General features: G+C 45.0%; 1 protein-coding gene across 1 annotated transcript in view; it reads right to left on the reverse strand.

Moving 5' to 3' along the window:
- Positions 1-20,769, reverse strand: part of BRD3 (bromodomain containing 3) — a 50,220-nt gene that overhangs the window by 14,659 nt on the left and 14,792 nt on the right. Inside the window, exons 3-7 of the mRNA XM_075439076.1 lie at positions 9,710-10,026; positions 7,471-7,608; positions 6,346-6,493; positions 4,570-4,784; positions 2,496-2,867 (exon numbers count right to left, since the gene is read on the reverse strand). Of these exons, the coding sequence (XP_075295191.1) occupies positions 2,496-2,867; positions 4,570-4,784; positions 6,346-6,493; positions 7,471-7,608; positions 9,710-9,910 (1,074 nt within the window). The 5' untranslated portion in view covers positions 9,911-10,026. The remainder of the gene's footprint in view (positions 1-2,495; positions 2,868-4,569; positions 4,785-6,345; positions 6,494-7,470; positions 7,609-9,709; positions 10,027-20,769) is intronic.

Raw genomic sequence — 20,769 nt, forward strand, 5'->3', positions numbered from 1 at the left:
ACCAGAGATGGAAATACCAGCTTTGATAGAGTCAGGATTTCACTCACTCCACCTCCAATCCTACCGCATTCACCCAGGGCTTGATCTACCAGGCTGCAGGTGTCTCTGGAGACCCACAGCATCCCTAGGAAGACAAGGGAGTGTGACTGAGCTGAGAATAGGTCTGGAAGGACTAGGTTTACCAGCAGTCCCATTGAAGTCAGTACAATAACTGAATGAGTTCAGCTAGGATGTGATAATCTAATAACTTGTGTTCACAAGACTAGCAGAGATGAGGCTATCAATAGCACTTCATCACTCTAATATAATAACAAAAAGAACAGTTGCACTGAGCAACAGATGCTTCTTCCCATCTCAGTCACTTCTTCAAACCAGACATATTTTGAAATTCCTTTAAAGCTACTGGCCAGTTTATGGACTCTTAGAACAGACTTTGACATGTAGCCTACGATAAGCATGGGCAAATGTAACGGTATGCACAGTAAACAGAGCATCATATACGAAGGTTCCTGGTGCCACCCAAGTACAGCACCTCTACTTTGACTTACAGAAGAACACCAGAAACCCCATTTGCAACCCATTCCTGCTCCCAGCCCACTCCCTGGCACCAGAGGAGCAAGGTCAGACCCACTCGAGCTGGGAAGGTGGTGACCCCTGGGAAGCGAGCAGATCAGAGTGCGTAAGTGACCCTGCCTCACGCAGGAGTCAGGCCTCCTGACTGACCTGAATTACCCATTAGCCTGTGATCCAAGCCATGCGGATGGACCACCACGCTGGTGGAGAAGAGCAACTCCAATGCAAAGTGAAGTGAGCAGACCCTGACAGCAAGTCATATAATTAAAACAACGTACAAGGATTAAGTAGGCCTTCAGTGCTGGGCATCCAAAATCAGCAGGATGGCTAATGCACTGCAGTACCAAAACTGAGGGGAGCTTCTTCCTTCCTCATCCATGCTCAAGAGCAAGAGAAAATGGAAACTTCTGCAAGAAAACACTGGGACCTTTCTCTATCAGCAGAACATTAAAGTCAGATAGCCAGCTTTGTAGTCTACCATGTTCAACGTAGCCATTTCTTCTGCTTTTACCACTGTATTTCAGGCTCCCTCTTCTTGCCTGCAGCTCAACTCACTCTTCGCCTTGCCCTCTTATCCCCCCAGGAAAGTGCTGTAGGCCTTTAACACAGCTCAGCTTAATTGCAAGTCATAAATACTGCACGTTGCATTGGCTTTTGTAAACAAAACAAGGGCACTGCAAGCTCAGGAGAGGAAAGGTTTCCAAGCCTAGCTCCACCACAGCCTGCTTCCAATGCTTCTGCCAACTCAGAGACAGTCTTTTTTGTACAAACCCAATCAATAATAAAAATTAGTACTTAGTGCTTTCCAGATATCTGTCCTCACAACAGCCCTGTGAGGTAGGTTAAACATTATTATCTCCATTTTATGACTGGGAAAACTACGACACAGAGCTGTGGGGAAACTTACCCAGGACCTCAGCATCAAAACAGTAATTAAAACAGACACCATAACTCCTGGTCTAATCCTCAATGCAGAGACCATGACAACTATTCTCTCACCACCAAATAATGCAACTAAAATACTCATAAATATACTGCAGCTGTAGTCAGCACCCTTGCAGCACCATGGCACATCAGAGCACAACACACTGCTTTCAGGTACTATGTAGGATTTGCCAAGGAACATGAAAGGAATCACAAACGCAGCAGCCCTTTTGTCACCCAGGCATTTATACAATCCCAGGCATTGTTTCAGACGGCAGCAAAACACTTCTGGCATGCTAATGAAAGCCAGCAGAAATACCTTAACTTCCTGCACACGGAAGAACGTCTCACCTCGACCAACACTGATTCCAATGGCCGTCTGACAAGCAGAAGATGAGAACTAGAAAAAAAACCACAGCTTTGCTCCATGGATATTTAGGAGGGATTCAGAGAAACCTCCTGGTCTACTAGGAAGAACACCTTTAATATTGGACCATACTAAGCTAAGCTCTTGAAGAGCCAAGCATGAACCACACAAGCATCGCAGTATTTCCTCCCCTCCCCAAGTACCAGGCGATCATCACGTTCCAGCTGGAATTGCTCAGCGTAAGCCTATCTGGACCACACATCATGCCAACAGGTAGGCAGGCAGCAGTTTCTGGAAATGGGATACTATCAATTGAATCCTATGAAATACAGCACCTCTTCTTCTCAGAGTGCAACACAATCCCACGGACATAAGTTTAAACAGCCGGACTATCCACAAAGAGGAGAGGATGCCATTGTACAGTCTGCTTTGCAGGGCAGAAAAAAAGATGTCCCAGCTTACGGGGGATAAAAAGGAGAGGGGAAGGAAACAAAATACAAAAATATCCAGGTGATATCCAAACAGGTTCCGTTTTCCACCCTTGTCCCTTCCCCCTCCCCCAGAAGGAGCCAGTCCTCTGCAACCAGAGGGCTGTGACACCCTGCAAAAGAGGTGGTAAATGTGGACGTACTTTAACAGTACTGAGATCCATGGGGTGTTTGATAATATCATGATAGTCATGTAATTCCAAGGCCTCTGCATCAACAGGCTTGTAAAAGGGCCATGCATAGGCTGCGTGCTTCTTCGAGAGCATCTCCTTGAGAATGCTGTCACAGTACTTGAGGTGCTCAGAGAGTTTGCCCTTCTTCCCTGCGTGCTGGGGGACCTCTCCATCTTCAAGGTCTTTCTTTGGTGGTTTGATGGGCCGGCCGCCGCTCTCCCGTCGAGCGATGATTTTGGCCTGCTTGGGGTCCGAGAGGGGTGTGGGCGACTCGCTTCGGCTGGCAGTGATTGCAGAGGTGGTGGGAGTTGTTGTGTCTGCTTTCCGCTTCACTCCCTTTTTCTGAAACAGCAGATGGACAGGCCTCATGAGTATGTGCCCAGCTCTCGTGCTCTGCTAGCAGAAACCTAGCATAATTCATTCTTTTTTCTGAGATATGCCTGTCCCCTGACAGAAAATACAATTACTTCACTGGGATAAATGAGACTTGTGACTAGAAACTTCAACACACAGTTCAGTGACTACAACACGATGTATTACTACATGTCATCTGAGCCACAGTAACCAGCCACTTGCACGTCTCCAACCCAACCCCAAACATGATTCAAAATGTGTTAGCTCTATGTATTTCACTGAGATTTAAACTAAGGACTCTTACCTCATGTTTGCCAAAGGAAAGGAGTGCGCCCAGTCGATTACTGCAGCTCAGCTGATGCATCGTGACTTAGTAAGTGTCAGTAACTTAACCACATGTCTGAGTCCCCAGTGGCAGCATCAGGCTATAAGTTCTGAACCAAAGCATATTAATCACCAAAGACCCATGAGCCCTCACTCCCTTGTATTTAGCGGGTGAGCTAAGGTAGATGGCTTATTATGGACAAGAGCAAGAATTTAATGATTTTGCCTTAAGCAAATAAAACCTCTCTCACATAAATTCAAGCTGTGACTGCCCAGTCAGCGCTCTCTCATGCTCCTATGAAGGATTTATTTCTCTGGAGAGAGAGAGAAAAAGGCAGAAAGAGTTCCTTGGGGAAATCTAAGAGAAATCTTAAGTAAATCCCAAGCAGGATTAATTTTGCAGCGTGTATTTGGCAAACTCACTTCTGGGTTCATCCTTAAGTTTTAAAATTCAATTGATTCTCAGAAGCAAGTTATTTGCACAGAAACCACAGCGTGAGACAGGTTTCTGAGGATGACAGCTTAGCTGCAAGAAGATCCAACTTACAATTTCTCTAGTAATTCCCAAACTATAGGGTTAAATAAGCAAAACCATTCTGTGGCTCTGCTGATCCATGCAACCTCACATTAGAGCACACCAATACAGTTAATTCCCCAGATTAGAAGAAGAAAAAAAAAAAAACCAGCTTTCTCTGAGCTATGCTTTCATCATTTTTAAAGCAATACACAGCTTGTTAGGAAAAATCCAATTATTTACAGCAATATTTTCATTTACCCATAAATTAACACAGTAAATAGCAAACCACCAATGACAACTCCCAGAAGATTACTCAGCAAGGAAGACAGAACTAATGCACTCAAAACCTGCAGGCAACATCAGTCTTCTCCAACTGGAGTGACAGGCTTGTCTTGAACTGGTTTATGGCAGACAGGAGCATTCCTAGTGTTGGAGCCTGCAAACCTTACAGGAATAGTCCCAGTAAAATCAGGGGCTCAGTTACAGAGGGAAGAGATGCTTTGGGCTATAAGGTGCCAAATGGGGAGACCTCCAACAGCCTTTTGGTTCATGGAGCATCAGCTCTGGCTAAGGCTATGGTCAGATGAGAGCTTGTAACTGAGTTGGAACAATTACAGCTGACATCACCTCAGCTGGGGTGTGGTAAAACCGACAAAATTTCTCTCAGCCCTCTCAGACTCGACAGGAAGCGCTTGTCTGAGCACACCCCAAAGGGACAACGATGGCCAGAGAGGCAAGGAGTCAAATGTGAAGGAAGGAATGTACGTAACCAGCAGCGAGGGGATGAAAATAAAGCACTGCTTAGCAGTATTGCCTTCTGAAGAGGAAGGGGACAAGTTCTCCATTTACCTTGACTACCGGTGGCGTAGGAGGCACCACAGGTATTATCGGAGCAGCAGGCGGAGGGGGAGCAGCGGCAGGAGGGGCAGTGACAGGCGGGACATTAGCAGTGATGGTTGGCACGGGGGTGGCAGCAATGACGGGCGTCTGAGACACGGCTGGAGGGACGTTCTGGAACGGGGCCGGCGGGGAGACGGAAGACACGGCCACTGCTTGCTGTGCTCCTTTCAAACGACAAAGCGAAAACACACTGCAATGTATTGATGGTTACAAGTGCCAGCAAGACATTGGGAACAAAGTGATACTGGTGCCGCTGGACTGTGCGCTCATGGCCTTGGCAAAAGGCTGCCAGCCCAGGGCAACAGGAAGAGCACAAAGGACACAGTGTGATTTACTTAGTGGTGTTACTCAGGGGTCAACAAAAAAATGAGAAATCACTGACCTAAATCCTTGTATCATGAGCTTTAGGCCAGCCACATGCAAGCAAAATACTTCAAGCTCTGCACATGGGGTGTGTTGCTCTGGGACAGCCTTCACCCCTCTTGCGCTCTCAGAGCTACCCCACGCTCAGCAAAAGAGCAGGAGCTCAAGGAGAAGGAAAGGAGGGAGACGGCTCTTTGGGACAGCTGCTGCCCTGCACAGACTCCATCTGGGAGTGGTTTCACCATGCATGGCAAATAGCAACAACCGCTCCCCTACTGCCAGCTGAACACCCAAGAGTCCAAAGCACTTCAGATTTGCCACAAGTTACACAACGAAAGAAACAGAGCTGGAAATAGAGCCTAAGTCTCCTGATGGCCAGGCAAACTGCCCTTATGCTACACCTGCACTGTTAAAGAACTGCCTACTAGTGTAAAGTTAAGGGCGACAAAACTAGTAACTAATAACCAAAGTAGCAATACTCCTCTATGTTTTCAGAGCAGCTTTTATCAAAGGATGATGAAAAGACACCTGATCGCAAATTTCTCTGAGCTTGGATGAAGTTGTAGCTCCATTTGGTACCTGAGATGTGGGAAAACAACGAGGAACATTCGACTGTCCCAGAGCAACAATTAGACTATGTTTTCAGAAAAAAAATTGCAACACTTTAATTCAGGCCACACAAGATCCTTTCTGAACTGTTATACTGTGGTTACAGATGTTTTAGTCCTAAATCCATTTAAGACAACTCTAGGTAATCTGAACTAAACTTAGTTTCTACCAATATACAATGGTCTACACAGCCTTTTCCAATGGCTTAATAAATCCTTCCTGTTGATCAAACTTTATTCTATGATGTTGCAACCACGTGTGCAAAAGAAAAGAGTTAAAAGGGAGTTTAGGGGATTGGCAAGTCCCTTTGAGTCCAAGTCTCTGCTGTATCAGGCTTGTGCCAGGACCTTGGGTGAGCTGTATAACCCAGGCCTACAAAGGTATTCTATGCCTCGGTCTGTCACTTGCAGCAGACTGGCATGTCTAACTACCTTGTCTCGTCTTGCCTTGGTTTCTTTGTATACAGGAAGCAACAGCATTGCCCTCCCTCACTGAAGCGCTGCATGGATGGGTAAGTCACAGATATTAAGATATTTGTTGGGCAAATGCAGAGTGGCCTTAGGACAGACAAACCCCGAAACACTGGGTGAACATTATCTAGACATCTCGCACTTTCCTCCACTGCTTTAACCATTACATTACATACTCCCTTTCCTAGCCTCTTCACCACTTGCAAAGCCAGGCAGCTTGGAAGGTGGGTCAGGCCTCAGCAACAGGCTCGTAACATTTACTGTCACTGGATCAGGTTAATACCTGCACTCTGTGTGCTCGCTGATGGCTTGCGACCTTTGCCTTTAGGAACTGGGGGTAACAATTCGACTTCCTCCTGAGGCATCTGGGCAACCTTCTGCAGAAATATCTTCTCCAGGGCTTGGGCCATGAGGACAATGTCATCTGTGGGCTGCAGAAAGAATACAAGCCTATGCTCTATCATCCACATATTAGAAGCAGAGAGGTTCAAGAGCAAGGCTTTGAAATCCCCAGTGACACTGCCCTTCAAACACATGATGGTGTCCAAGCTCCACAATAAGCAGACTAGCTCTTCTACCTCCTTGCACGCTACCCTCCTGCTCTTCCATTCTGGTCTAGCATGCAATAATCACAGCCTCTAAATATGCTGCATCCAGAGAGTTATCAGGACTTCCAGCAGGAGTCTGATCTACATCCTGTGCAACAGCCTGGAAGCAGCAAACTGGAACAGATGAGCTGTCCTCTTCCGCTTGCCAGCAGGTCCAAGAGAAGACTGTAAACACACATTCTGTGGCTCAAACTAATTAATTTGTTTATTTCAGCTTGTTCTCCAGTATGGGTCAATGATGACAAACCATTGTAGAAAACATAATACAAACAATACAAGCTTTTAAACAACCTAACAAAACAGCAAACAAGCCAAACCCAAAATAAACAGTCTAAAGGTGTACAAGTATGGACAAGACATAGGCAGAGAACAGAGTTATACTTCCTGAACTGCTCTCTGCTGCCAAGAGATACTATTTACTGCTAGACAGCCAGTGTAACACACAGCACCAGTACCCCACATAACACCTACAAAGCACTGTACAAACTTTTGCTCATCTTAAAGAATTCCTAACTGGAAATAAGAGGAATAAAAACTTGCTACGTAACCCCAAAACAAAAATCTACCTATAATTAAAAGGCACATCTGCCATTTTAACTAGTCTAGGGGAAGAAAGACACAGCACAAAGACAGCTTTGTGCATTTCAAATAATGTGGTTGCAATTAGTGGCATTTCAAATCCTTTCAAGGAGGGCCCGGAGCACAGCAGAGCTGGCCCTGTTCAAAACCTGCACTGCAGCAGTCGTAGCTGGGTGTTTTCCAGGCAATGCCCCAGCTAAAGGCTTGTCTGGGCTCTTTACCTTGTTATAAATGTAACAGTTTGTAAACATGGTGTTGAAATCCTGCATACATTCACTGGCACTCCAGTAATAGTTATGTTCCAGGCGCTTCTTGATCGTCCCCATGTCCATGGGGTTCTTTATTATTTTGTGATAATCCTGTTGGAGAAACATGTAAGACGTTACATATCCTGATATGTGGAAAGAGTGTTGTTCACACCTCCCTTTTGTCCCAGCTCACTCCCCCTTCCAAAAAAACCCACATCCCCAAATTTTTGTGTAAATAGTAAATACTATCTTTGCTTTAATTTATTTTCTAATTTGTAGCCTTTTAGTCTATCATTATCATCAACTTGACTACAAAACCCTGGGACTCCTTCCACAACCACCAGCCTTCCCCAGCTCCCCCCACTACATGCTCAAACACACACCCAAATGGCTACATGGGCATTACCAGCTTTTCCTAAGGACAGCTGGACTGGGAAGGCAGTTAAGAGTAGTATGCGGAGAAAAACATGCTTTCTGAGCAGCTCTCCCTGGAAGCTGTTCGCAGGCCTGACACCCCTGCCGAGGCTGTAGGTGTCATCGTGGATTGTGCAGCAGAGTGAAGGGTGCCGCAGTTCACAGCTGGACTCACACCGCAGCGATGTGCTTCACACTCACGCGGGAGGAGAAGCTGGGGCCGCAAGGTCAGGCAGGAGCTTTGGCAGGGTGTTCTGTTTAATGGTGGACTGGCTGCAACTTGGGAAACAGTATTTCTGTCTCCCTTTTTAAAAGGCTGCCTCTGGCACTTCACAGAAGTTTATCAGTGCCAGCACTGGCTAAGACTGCTAAATGTTTCAGTCTCTCCTTTAATGGCATTTCAGCACTTAAAAGGCTTCCAACACGTTAACCCAGTTTCTGTCTGGGTTGGTCTCAAGCATCTGTAGAGGCTGTGATTAGCCTGGAGATGCTCTAGGCATGCAAGGTTATACACTGTAATTTTCTCATCCTGAAGAAGAGCAGCAAGCCCTCTCGCTGCACGTGCACACAAAGCCACGCACAGCCACGGGCCACTCTGAGCCCAACCCTCAAGCATGACCCGAGAAACCAATATTCCCAGGCAAGGCATGCTAGTGCAGAAAAGGCAATCCTGCTGGCTCCTGGGCTTGTGCAGATTTAGGCCACACATGAAAAACAACTATTCTTCTAACTGACGACTCCTTTAAATCTTCTGGTAACCTGCCCTAAAAGCACTCAAAATGCCTCACTGAGAAACTAAATCCACAAAAAGATGACACAAACGAGTACAGACCTAGAGAAATATTATCCAGGTGTTAAGTGTTCTACTCTTTTGGCTAGAACTTTCAATAGTACCCATACAAAGTTCAAAAGACTCCTGATCCAGTCCATAAAATTGGGTTATAACCTGCAGTAACTGGAGCTCTCCTGACCCTATATCCCAAAACCACGCTATATGCAACCTATATGCAACCCTCTTGCTGAAAGCAGCCAGAGTTAATGTGGTATGGGCTGCCTGGCTGAGTAGACAGCAGGGTGGAAGCAGCGGGTGGTGTCTGTATTTAAGTGAAGCAGGTGGGTAGGCGTATGCCTACACGGCTGAGTTTTTACACTTACAGGACCCCTTTGAAGAGGTGAAGAGTGTGTATTGCTCTGCTGCCTGGAATAAAGCAGCTTAGTAAATAACCAAGCTATATCTTGCACTATCTTGTCTGACAGAGACAAGAGTATGTATCATCAGGCACAGGAGGCAGATGGGTAAATGCAACTGTTCCATTCTTTCTACTTCCAGCCAGAAAATATCTAGCTTCAAAGTATCCTTGGTAATTCGCTTCAAGTCAGTGGCAAATCCAGGAAAGCCTATCAAAAGCACAAGTTAATTTGAGCCCAATGCCAAATGCGCAGAAGAGCGTGGGGGGCTTCAAGACTGTCAAACTGGACAGTGGTGGGACAAGGGGTGAAGACAAATAAACCTAAACAGAGGTAGGCTACAAACGAAGCACTATGCTTCAGTTGCTCTAAGACAGCTTGCTGGTGTGCTCTTCTCCTCCCTCACTAAGTGAGAAGTAGTTTTCTCCTTCAGAGACCTGCACCTCTCTAGCTCTGAAAGACATCATCTTCTAATTCAGCAAGTCTATGGGCATTTAAGAAAATCCCCAAAAGCAACCTAACCATTCTGATCCAGTGATCACAAAACTGATCTCACCAACATGAAGCTTTCTAAGAACAGAATACTGAGCAGAAGATAATAGATACATACCGGCAAATTCAATTTAATTGCATCAACAGGTTGGTAGAAAGGCCAAGCAAACTGATGCTTCCACAAGGTCTTTACCACAACATTTTGCATGTATTGCAATTGGTTAGTCTTCCGGCCAGGCTTATTGGGATTAGTGACCTCCGGGGGTGGTGGATTCACAGGGCCCTGAGGAGCCTGGATTGCTGATGTGACTGTCGACATCTTCCTGCTCTCGCTCTCACTCGCTGTCACAGCAGCAGCAACTGGGAGATTTTATTTCTTCCTTTATGCTCCCTGAACGGGACTGACATCCCATTTCCAGGGTCCAACCATACAACCTAGACCAAATGAGAGGAAGAGGACAATGTGTAAATACAGATACTTACTTCAAGTAGGCATGTCCAGTCAACAGCAGAAGTGTCTTAACTCAGGCTCTTCACCCCACCTGCTCCATTCCCTTGTAACACACTTTATCTTGATAACGGGCACAGTTCAAGACCCAAGAGACAGTGGAACAGCAATTCCCTTCAAAGCCTGGAGAGAGCCAGTAAGCTTCACAGGACTAGTTCTTGCTGTATCTAGCTCAGAGGGCATCTTCATGCAAAGAAAACACATAGGGTAGCATGAGGATACTGTTGGGGAATACTGTTGGGATGTAACACATATTCCCACAAATGTTGTGATGAAAGCTAGCAAATCCACAGCTTAGAGCTCCATGTAAAATTAACTGCATTACCTCTAGACCCATGCTGGCTGGCACTGAGTCAGCTTACAAGTCTCTACACTGGTGCAATGGTTAGTCAAAAATCCCATAATCCAGAGCGGACGACAGCTTGCAGAAGACCTCGATCCAGAGACATAAAAGCAGGGGCAGAGGGTGGTGCTGTGAACAGCTGAAAATAAATCTCATAAATGTCTTACTATATCCCTTACTACCTGTATCTGACTAGGCTCTCAGTTTCATACGGAATTCTCAAGATACAGACTCAATATAAATAATAATTTTTAATATTATAGCTATATCCCATGACCTGGCTAAGAGAGCACTGTCATGCTCTCTCTTAAAGGCATATATGAAATACAGAAGAATACACAAATTGCATTACTGTATTCTATTTTTTTTCTCAACAAACACCAGGGAAAAAAAATAGTCTAGTATCACTGTCTCTTGTATACCATATGGTAAACAGCTTTGCTATGTCATCTTCCATAAACATTCGATATTTCAGTTCACATCAGGACTGTAGCTACTCTTCTCATGGCAAACAGACCACGATCACTTTCTAGAGGCAAATTATTTCAAATACATTCAGAAAGCCACACAAACACTCTCACTGCCATATGCTTCTCGGTTGCACAGAGAAACATGAGCAGAGACAGAATCTGCAGTAATACAGGAAGAAGGAGCAAGCATTAAGAAATCCTAAGGGGGAAAAGAAAACCCCAACTCTTCTTTGATACATCCCTAATCATCTCTGCTGAATATCTGGACGAAATATAGGACATCAACTTACCCTTTGAGTTGCTGATTAGATGAAGGCAGAAAGTAAACACATACCTAATTTGGGGGAATTTTACAAAAATAGATGTGTACAAACATAAACAGATCTGCAGCAGAGAGGGATGTTTAAATAACGGTCTTCTCAGGATTGCCCAGGTAGCAGAGGCATTTGCACTCCAGAGGCCAGCTGCTGCCCCAGCAGCTCCGTAACCAGGAGAACACTCTGGCACACCGGTGATGTTGTGGCACAGGGAACCATGCCATACAGTGGCTGGTGCTCCGGGTGCCTTGTCATGGACCAGTTTTGGCTCAGCTCACAGGTGTCCCTGGCTCCAGAAACCAGATCTAGTTTATTTTTTTGAGAGTTAATAGCATAACTAATTTTTTATACTGCTTCTATGGAAAATGAAATCCTTAAAAACCGAAAACAAACCTGTGTGTGAGCGCATGTGCTTATGCATGCAGGGGACAGACAAGACCAGTTATGACTCTGCTACCATCCATTTGCAAGGCCCGTTATATTCCAAGAATGCAGAAAAAGCAGAGATGACAGTAGGACTTTCTTGTGCCATGCATATGGCACCAGTATAGATCCAGACTTGGGCCTCTGCTCCCTATCCTTTGACAACTCAAGAGCCCAGCTTAGTAGTTCAAAACGGGCTAGTTTCTGTTCCCCGATCCTCTCATCTATCATACTGCTGTTGGCAGGCAGGGTGATCACCAAGCAGCCAAGAGGGATGCCAGCATCCTCCAGGCAATGATTTTCAAAACTAGGATGTTACTTGGGATTTCAGATTTGGAAGAAACTGAGGAAACATTTTCTCCTGATGTTCCATCACTCAAAGCAGCAGCAGAAATACTGCAAAATGCAATCTTCAGACCAAAGGGGGGAAATAGACAAAGAATTAAAAAGAAGAAAAAAAAAAAAAGATAATTGGGAAGTTTCACTCAGTCTCTTGGGCAGTTCTCTGCACGAATTTCAGACCCCAAGGCCATCATTTGAGTGTATGCAACACTGACTGCAGGCCCCTGGTGACCACCATTGAAGCATTTTGTTTGCTGTCTTCTTGATTAACAAACTGAATCCAATGAAAAGACTGATGGGAAAGAAAACACCCACAGAGAGCGATTCCTACTGCTACAGAGCATTTCAGTTACAAGTTTGGAACTATGTAGTGTAACTTCAGTCCTCCCTTTAAATAACTTAAGGTTAAATACAACAATTCTCTTTTCTTTTGAATTTCCTGATTTCCTCCCACTTCTCAAACTCCATTTGATAAGGATTTTTTAAAATTAATATTTGTTAAATCCCAGAGCTGTAATTCAAAAGACACAGATCTAGCTCATGCCTCTCCCAAACTCCCTCTCTGACCTGAGCCAAGGTGTTCAGTATCTTCACACCACAGCTCCTCATCTGTGCCACGGAGATAGTGATAGTTCCTTTCCGTCTTCATTTGCTCCACCCAGCCAGCCTGCAAGCTCTCTGGGACATGCCCTGCCTCATTTTGATCATCAAGCTTAAACAAGGCTTCTACTGTCCACATAAGAGAAGCATGTAACAGTCATCAGTGACACAACTCAGAAAGGATTTAATTAAGAACATTACCAAAAGTGGTAGGGGAAGAATCATGACAGCCAACTCAGCTCATTCTCTGACAGCTGATCCTCTTCAACTTGCATGCTCCAACTCCTTTGTTATTACAACCAAAAGTGGCTACAAACCCCAAACCTCTGGGCAGCACTGTCATTTAAATGCTGGATCCTGCAGCTGAAAGACAGCAATAGCTACCTGGGCTATCTCAACAGCACTGGAAGTATCTGTTCCTGGCAAAAATACAGCTTTCACGTGCATGTGCCTCACTGCACCCTTTCAACCCTTGGTCCATCAGCTTCCTCATCACTTGCTGGGGAAGCTGCTTTGGTATCAGATCATTCCTTAATTTTTAAAACTGAAAATTTGTTTCTATATCCATTCCTTTACTTCTAAATTTTCAAAATAAAATTCTTTGTAAGAACGTAAAAAGCAGGATTATGAGGAATCCAGAAGCTGAGCATGCAAATGCTTTGGAAATGTTCAAGAGTGTCTGAGACAGAAGTCAGAGAGGCCATGGCCCTGCCTAAAAACCTACTAGTTGTCAGACTTCATTTATCAAATGAGGAAAGTGAGAGGCATGGCCATCTGACATCCCAATTTACCATACACATCATCCAACACAACAGTTAGACTCACACACAAAGAACAAACAAGCTTACACAAAGTGTAACAGAAGTTGTTCTTGATTTTCCTAGCTGCACATGTACAGTTTTGATATTACGAATTTAAAGTGCACCCTTTTGCTGTCATACATGAAGAGCGTACACTGCTTCCCACACTGTGCATTTCTCCTCATTCTTACTCATCCCAGTCTCAGACAATAATTAAAAGCAAAACCCAAACCCAAACTCTCAAATAAATCTTGCTTCTCTGTAGTTTAAGTCTGTCTTTTTGTGCTAAGCTGCAACCTCAGTGTGGCATTCAGCAAAGCTGCAGGGTTTGGCTTATCCCTCAGTCAAACCAGCCATCAAAAAACCCCAGCTAGACTGGAAGGATTTTTTTTTTTTTTTAACTTATCTTTCATTGAGTTGCTTGCATGGGTCAGTCAGTGGAGATACAGCTGGCAAGGAGAAAACATGTTAATAGTTCCCTGCACTAGTAGGATAACATGTTACTCAGCTAATGCAGCCCACAGACTGTCTGCAGTTGTGGAGACTATTTTAAAAGAAGCTATAAAGCCCCATGAAACGTGCTCCGTGCCAGTAAGCCTGCTGCTTCAGCTAACGGTTCCGCCACTTCCTTTGGCAGCGCTGAACATCTAACGGATGGCTCACTCCCTTGCTGCTGTTCGTGCAGTACAGGATGGTATTTGTTTTGATTACTAAATTAGAAGGTAGCGAGTTTTATGTTAGCACGTGAGCCCAGCAACTCTTATTTCCCTTGGTATAGTATTTCTGCGTGGTTACTTGGACACTGACCAAGAACTGGCACAATTCCAGCCCAGTCAGAAACAGCAATATAAATCTTCTCATCAGAGAAAATTATCAAGCTGAAGAGATGTTCCTTGACCCCATCTTTATCTCCACATTATTTAGATTACAGTAGTGCACGGAGGCTGTGCAGAGACCAGGGTCCCTCAGCACTTAGCACTCTGCAGACACACAGTAAGACCCCGCTCCTACCTTGAAGAGCTGGTGCTCACAACTCCTGCTGCACACCCTGGGGAAGCGACCTGCCCGGGGCTGCCCAGCCAGCCTGTCGCAGAGCCCTGAACCCCGGTCAGTGCCCAGCCCCGGTTTCGTTAGTCAGCCGTCAGAGAAACAGCACCTTCAAAGCAACGCTGCTCACATAGACATGAAAAGCAGCGACCAAGCCTTTCTGAAGACAGGACGGAGCCGGCAGCCAGACCCACAGTGAGGTGGCAGGGCAGCTGGAGCAGGCATCCTCACGCTGCAGTGCTCCCCTGCATAGGCTCCTTGCAGCCACCAAAGCAGACTCTCGGTCCCTTTTTCCCTGATGGCTGCAATAGCTGGAAGCTCGTGCCACCATATGCTACCACCCATGTCAGAGAAGCAGCAGGCCCACCATCATCTTGCCCAGACTTTCTTACAATTGCAGGAGAGATTTAGTGCAATGCTACCACACCTCAACACAACCTTAAAGTCAGGTAAGATTACTAATTGAGGCTTGTACCCATTTCATTCTATGGCTGTACAAAGTAAGGGTTAGACCAACCTTCCTCCAGGCTCTTCAGAATGAAACAAAGCTGGTGGATGTCCTCCTTTTCTTCCTACTCCCCCTTCCTTTCCCTTCACAGCCCCATCCAGAACACAACTTCAGGCAGCTTTCACTACCTACTAACTCCATGTCAGCAGGGATGCTCTCTCCAACACAAGGGATGTGCGATTTGAGACCAAGACTCAAGGACAGATGAGTTGCTTTCTCAGCCAACACGACCCTGGCAGACACACACAAGCTATACACAGTACGCCACCGCACCAAGACCTGGGGATGAAGCATTTGCACCTGGCTTCACTGAAGGAAATGGGAATTTGGCTTGCCAGTGCCCCTATGGCACACTGCAGCTTTGCACTCTGAAAATCCATTCAGCTATTCTCTTTGTCTCCCACATCATTAATTTCACACATCAGAGATTTGCTTTTCATGCATATTATTTTGAACGCAGCCCCAGTAACATCCTGAGACTTGGAGATGCAACTGTGTCCTTAACTTACCTCTGCATGACAGGGGGAAAAAGAGCACAGAAGATTAAGTCAGTTCCTTGGCTTTTGACTTGGTTAGTTTAATGCTCATCAGATTATGCAGACGGATTTCCCACTCTTGGTCTCTCCTTGGCTATTATAATAGCAGGTGTTTCCTCAGTAAGGAGCCTGTGGGTTCCTAACCAGTAGATAAGAATCAGCCAGAAGTAACCAGTAATTTCAAGGGCCTTCAGTTCCGATACATACTCAGTGTCCCCTGCAAATCAGCTTGCTTTAAGATGTCTCACATCGTGCCTTCAAACTCAGGGGTACCCAAAAGTCACTTTATCTTGACTACAAAAGCACTGGCAACTTTTATAAGCGCTATTCTAGGCACCTCAAATAAAATGATGGTCTTTCTGATAACTGCAGGCCAGAGTATCTCTCTCCACCAGTTGCCACAGGAAGCAACTTCTGATCAAGTCTGAGCAAGAGCTTAGCTGCATGCCACATACCTCCTGTAACACACAAATCACACGGGGCTCAACCGCTTTCTAAAGGCTGCAGTTTCAGGTGCAGGGAGTGATGTTTCACACTATTACAAGCTCATTTTCATAGCTTTGAATTCGCTTTTGAGAACAGTTTAAACAACCAGCCTCAGTAATGGATTAGGTATGGCTGACCTTGTTTTGAAGCAGGGAGAAGGACAGAACGACCTTTGGACATTTTTTGTAGTCCTACTTTTTGTGGTCCTCTGAAAACATGGAGGCAAATTTTAACTCGGACATATGTTGGTTTTGTGCAAGCTCTTGAGTTACATGTAATTTTGTTAACAGGGCTACAAGAGGAAGGAAAAGTCTGAATGGTTAAAGAGCTTACTCTGTGTTGGATTCCTGACTGGAGGAGTTCAACCAGCTTTGAGACCTGACTCTGCAGTAAGGATTGGACTGAGATTTCTGAAGTGAACTGCAGTTGCAAAAAATCTTCCAGGAAGTACTTCAGCAAATTAACTGGGTGACCTAAAATGAAAATGTTAACAAATGCTTAGCTGTAGCAGTGGAAATAAGCATCTATGAACAGGTTTCAGAGTACGTAAAGCAGCTGGTGGCTTGCACATAAACACTCTGGGAAGACAGAGTCAAATCAACAGGATGGGAATGCATAGGCGCTTCACAGGAAAATGCTAGTGGTTGTGCCTCTCACAACAAATACACCAATTACACCTTTAGGGCAACGGGGGGGGGGGGGGGGGGGGGGGGAAGTGTTGGGCTATTTCAGCCTTCATTTTCATAACAGATTTGGCAGAGCAAGGAAAGTAAGTGAGGGAACTGCATGCCCGGGCAGAGTTTGCTCGTGCCATTTCTTCCTAGAGGGGAAAGGTGGAGATGCAATGAAATTACCTTGTATGACCCACAGGGCTGAATCCACCACATCTCGTAATCAGGGAAAGAGCCAGAGAGAAGCCAGACAGCAGGCAGTCAGAGGTTGCAGAGAAAGGAGAGAACATGAACTTGCTTCTGAGCATATGCTCTCTCTTATCTAGTGCACTGCAACACGCTGAACGCTTACTTGGCAATTTCTACCACTTGTAGGGGTTACTGCAGTCCCTCAAAAGCCTGTGTGCAGCAGAAGCCCTGCAGCCTTGTACATTAGACAAAAAGGGAGTGCTGGGAAGGTGCTGGCACATGGCCATACACCATACGAGCTCTCAACACGTGAGGAGCAGGATTTGGGGGCAGGGGACCATGGAGAGGCAGGAACATGACTGAAGGCACATTGGAAGTATGGTATAAACCACAACACAGACAGCAACTCAGTTCTCTACTGTGATTCCATAACCACTTCAAGCCCCATCCTGCAAAGTGCCAAGCACCTCTTGATAAGCTGCACAGTTTTTGTGGCTCAGCACCTCTCCACAGAGGGTTTTGCAGACTTATCACCTACAAGATACAACTAATTGGTCAATCAAGATAAATCTCTTTTTAAGGAAGGTTTAGGTAAAGACAGAAACAAATTCAAGCTCTGCACACTTTTTGGTCCCTCTACCTGGGTCAACCCCTTCTCTAGCTGTCCATTAGGGAGAGCTAAAACGACAAAGCAGGTTAAGCGCTAGGTATCTGGGGCTGGAGAGTCTGTTCAGACTGATTAGACTTGTGGGTGCTCCCACACTTGCAGTTACAATAGCTATGACAGCTGATCTAGCCAATGCTACCCAGCCCTGAAGATACATCCTCTCACTGTAGGATCTCTACAGAACATGATCCCCGCTAGAGAAGTCCCATTGTACAAGTATAAGCTGTGCAAGAGCATGGAGATCTTGTTCTTTCTTCACTTTTCCTAAAGCACCACATAAACAAATTGCAGCCTCGTCAAGAAGAGGAATCTCCATGTTTACATGAAAGTTGGCCAAAGAGGGGGGAAAAGTTCAATGATCCCAAATTCACACCTTCCTGATAGGCACAGCAAAAGCCTCTACAGACTCAGCCACAATTTCTTTAGACTGGCCACTTCTGCAAATTCAGAACTAGAATAAATGCTGTCTACTGGATGCTGCCTTTGTTATTCCACCTCTCCATGTTTCTGCTATCATTATCACTTTAAACTTCACAGATGGACAGAATCTACTGTTCCACCTCTACTCACCTTTGCTTACACATTCCAGTCCACACTTCAAGACCAATCAGAACTACAAATCCATTTGCTCACTTGGGTTTGAACCATAGTCACCTTTTATTAGCATCCTTCATGTCAGCATTCCCAGCTGCTCTAAGTGGGAGACTGAAACCGTGTGACAGCCTGATGTCGTAACAGACTCAGTATCTTTGGATTCCTGCTTGCCCGGCCATCAGGCAATATTGCCACAGCGCACAAGAAGCAAAGGAGGAAAATCTCACTTGCTGAGACCTGCTAAGAGGAAATCATACATCCAAAAGTCCAGGACCAACAGGTCCATCCCAGATACACCATCAAAGTGACAAGCAAGCAGGTCGAAGCTGTTAATCATTTCAGTACTGGATCGTGACACTGAACAGTCTCAACCTGATATTCACTGGCTTCAGCAGAAGTCAGCCTAGGGTTCCTTTTGCTTACTTTCCTTCAGGAAGCAGAACTGGTGGAAAGAAACATACAATTACTACCAAGCAGATAAACTGGAAGAGGAAACAGGCAGCTAACCCACACCCTGTGAGAGAAAGCGAAATGTGGAGAAAGTCAGGAAAAGAAAGGACAAATAAATAGATCGAGGAGATAGAAAGTTAAAGTTTCCCATTTCACTCAGTTTGAAAATGTGATTGACCACAGGCTGCTGTGAAATGCTGCATCATACACACCCACTCTACTTTTCAGAACTATAGACTACAGCAGGGGGACAGAAGCCCTGGGGTGGTTCATCCAAGCTTGGTCACCATTACTACTGCCATGCAGCAACACACCAAAAGGACCACCACACTTCAGACACTGTACGAGGACAGCACGCGTGGTGGGAGACTCCAGCCTCTGCTCATGACCAGACATTGCACGTGGGATAGGGAGATGGAATAAAAGCTGGAGCCTGACTGATTGCTAGGGCAATAAATTGACAGGTTAAACACCTCAACCGTCTTTCATCGGGATGTGCCCAGACACCAACTGCACTATGACCAAGAGACTCCACTGCCCTGGCTAGGACAGAGCACAGGGCAGCATGCAGAGAGTTTCTGCTCTAAGGAGTGAGCAGTCTAGACATGCCAGGAAAGAGGCACAGAGTGGCAAGATGTCACAGTCTTAAAAAGAAAAACTAAAAATAAAAAAGTCACAGCACAGGTCAGTACCACAACCCACCTCCTCCACGGCTCTGCGTCCTAATTCCCCTCAGTTCACCTACTGCTCTACAGCCTAACTTCTCCAAAGCATGACTTCTCCAATGCATGATACTACTGCCACTTCATCTTGTGACTCCAGAAATCAGTTTTGCCAATTTCAGGTCAGCAAACCATCTTTCAGTTAAATTATTTAAAAAAAAACACACACACACCCTGGCACTGACCCAAATTTCAGATGATACGTGCACAACAGAAGCATTTAGGTACACCCATTAAAGCATAACGTGGCAACACCCGCACCGGCTTCAGAACTCCTAATGGGATTATTATACATCTACACCCTAGCAGGGTTCTATTTTTCTGCTTTTTAAAAGATGTATCTGCACAGTTAAACATTTGTGTTCTGAAAAAGACAGTCTGCCCTTCTCCTTTTTTATCTGCACATGGTGCTCTGTGTACTTTTACAGTTTAAGAAAAGAAAACTTAAACTCAGTTTAATTCAGCATATAGTGAATAAATTACACATAGTCATTCCACACCAGGTTTTGTCGTGATTGTTTTTTTCCTGCATTTTGATTTCCAAAAAGAGAGATTATTGGACACAAGGCATTTTGAAGAAAAGGCTAAAAACAAAAAACCAAGAGCTCGAATACTTCCCTGCTGGGCAGAACATCTCCAAGCTTCTGCTATACCGGCAAAGAATCACCAAAAAGACAGCTACAAAACAGGATGCTGACACCTCAGCTCAGTTCTTGACAGCCCATGCTGTAGGCTTGTCAGCTCTCCACTTGTAAAGTGGGGATACAAATATTTCCATTACCATCTACAATTAAAGTCATTAGTCTTTCCTTATGCATTTATGCATTAATTCCTTCTCAGTGTTATGGTTATACCAAATTTTAAGGGAAAAATGCAAACACACAGAGGAACCTACATTTACAAGGTGTTCAAATACCGTAACTCAGGTTTCTGAAAACACTTAACAGTTCTTTACTAAGTATAACGCTAATTGTCATTTGCAGAAACTGCAAAGCTAAAACTGCCATCTGCTTTATCCCTTTCCCCATACTGCAGTGCTCTTTAAACACGTTTCTAAAAAATAAGCCACAACACTCCAGAGGTCCTTCATGACACCTGCTAGGGAGGGAAGTTTAGATACAGTCAAATTCCATTTCCAACTGAATTTAAGAGGTCATATGTAACAGGAAGATTACCTTCTCCTAACGAAAACAAGTACAAAAAGTATTCTGAGCAAAGTATAAAACACAGAGTCCTTGGAAATAGCATTCCACTCCTAAGTATTACCTATTTAAAGGATTGTTTTCTGCTCTGTGTACCTAATACTCCACACTTCAGTTCTCCTTTACATCACCAGTACTGCATGGCCATATATCAGTATTATTAATACAATTTACAAGTGCTGCAGATGTTATCCTTATGGGCAGCTCCATGCAAACGTCGACAGAGAAGACAAACTTCTAACAAACAGACCCAGATCCATATGTTACCTTGTTAGAAGCATTTCACAGTACACAGCAGAACCA

This window comes from Opisthocomus hoazin, chromosome 19 (assembly GCF_030867145.1).
Source record: "Opisthocomus hoazin isolate bOpiHoa1 chromosome 19, bOpiHoa1.hap1, whole genome shotgun sequence".
Lineage (NCBI taxonomy): Eukaryota > Metazoa > Chordata > Aves > Opisthocomiformes > Opisthocomidae > Opisthocomus > Opisthocomus hoazin.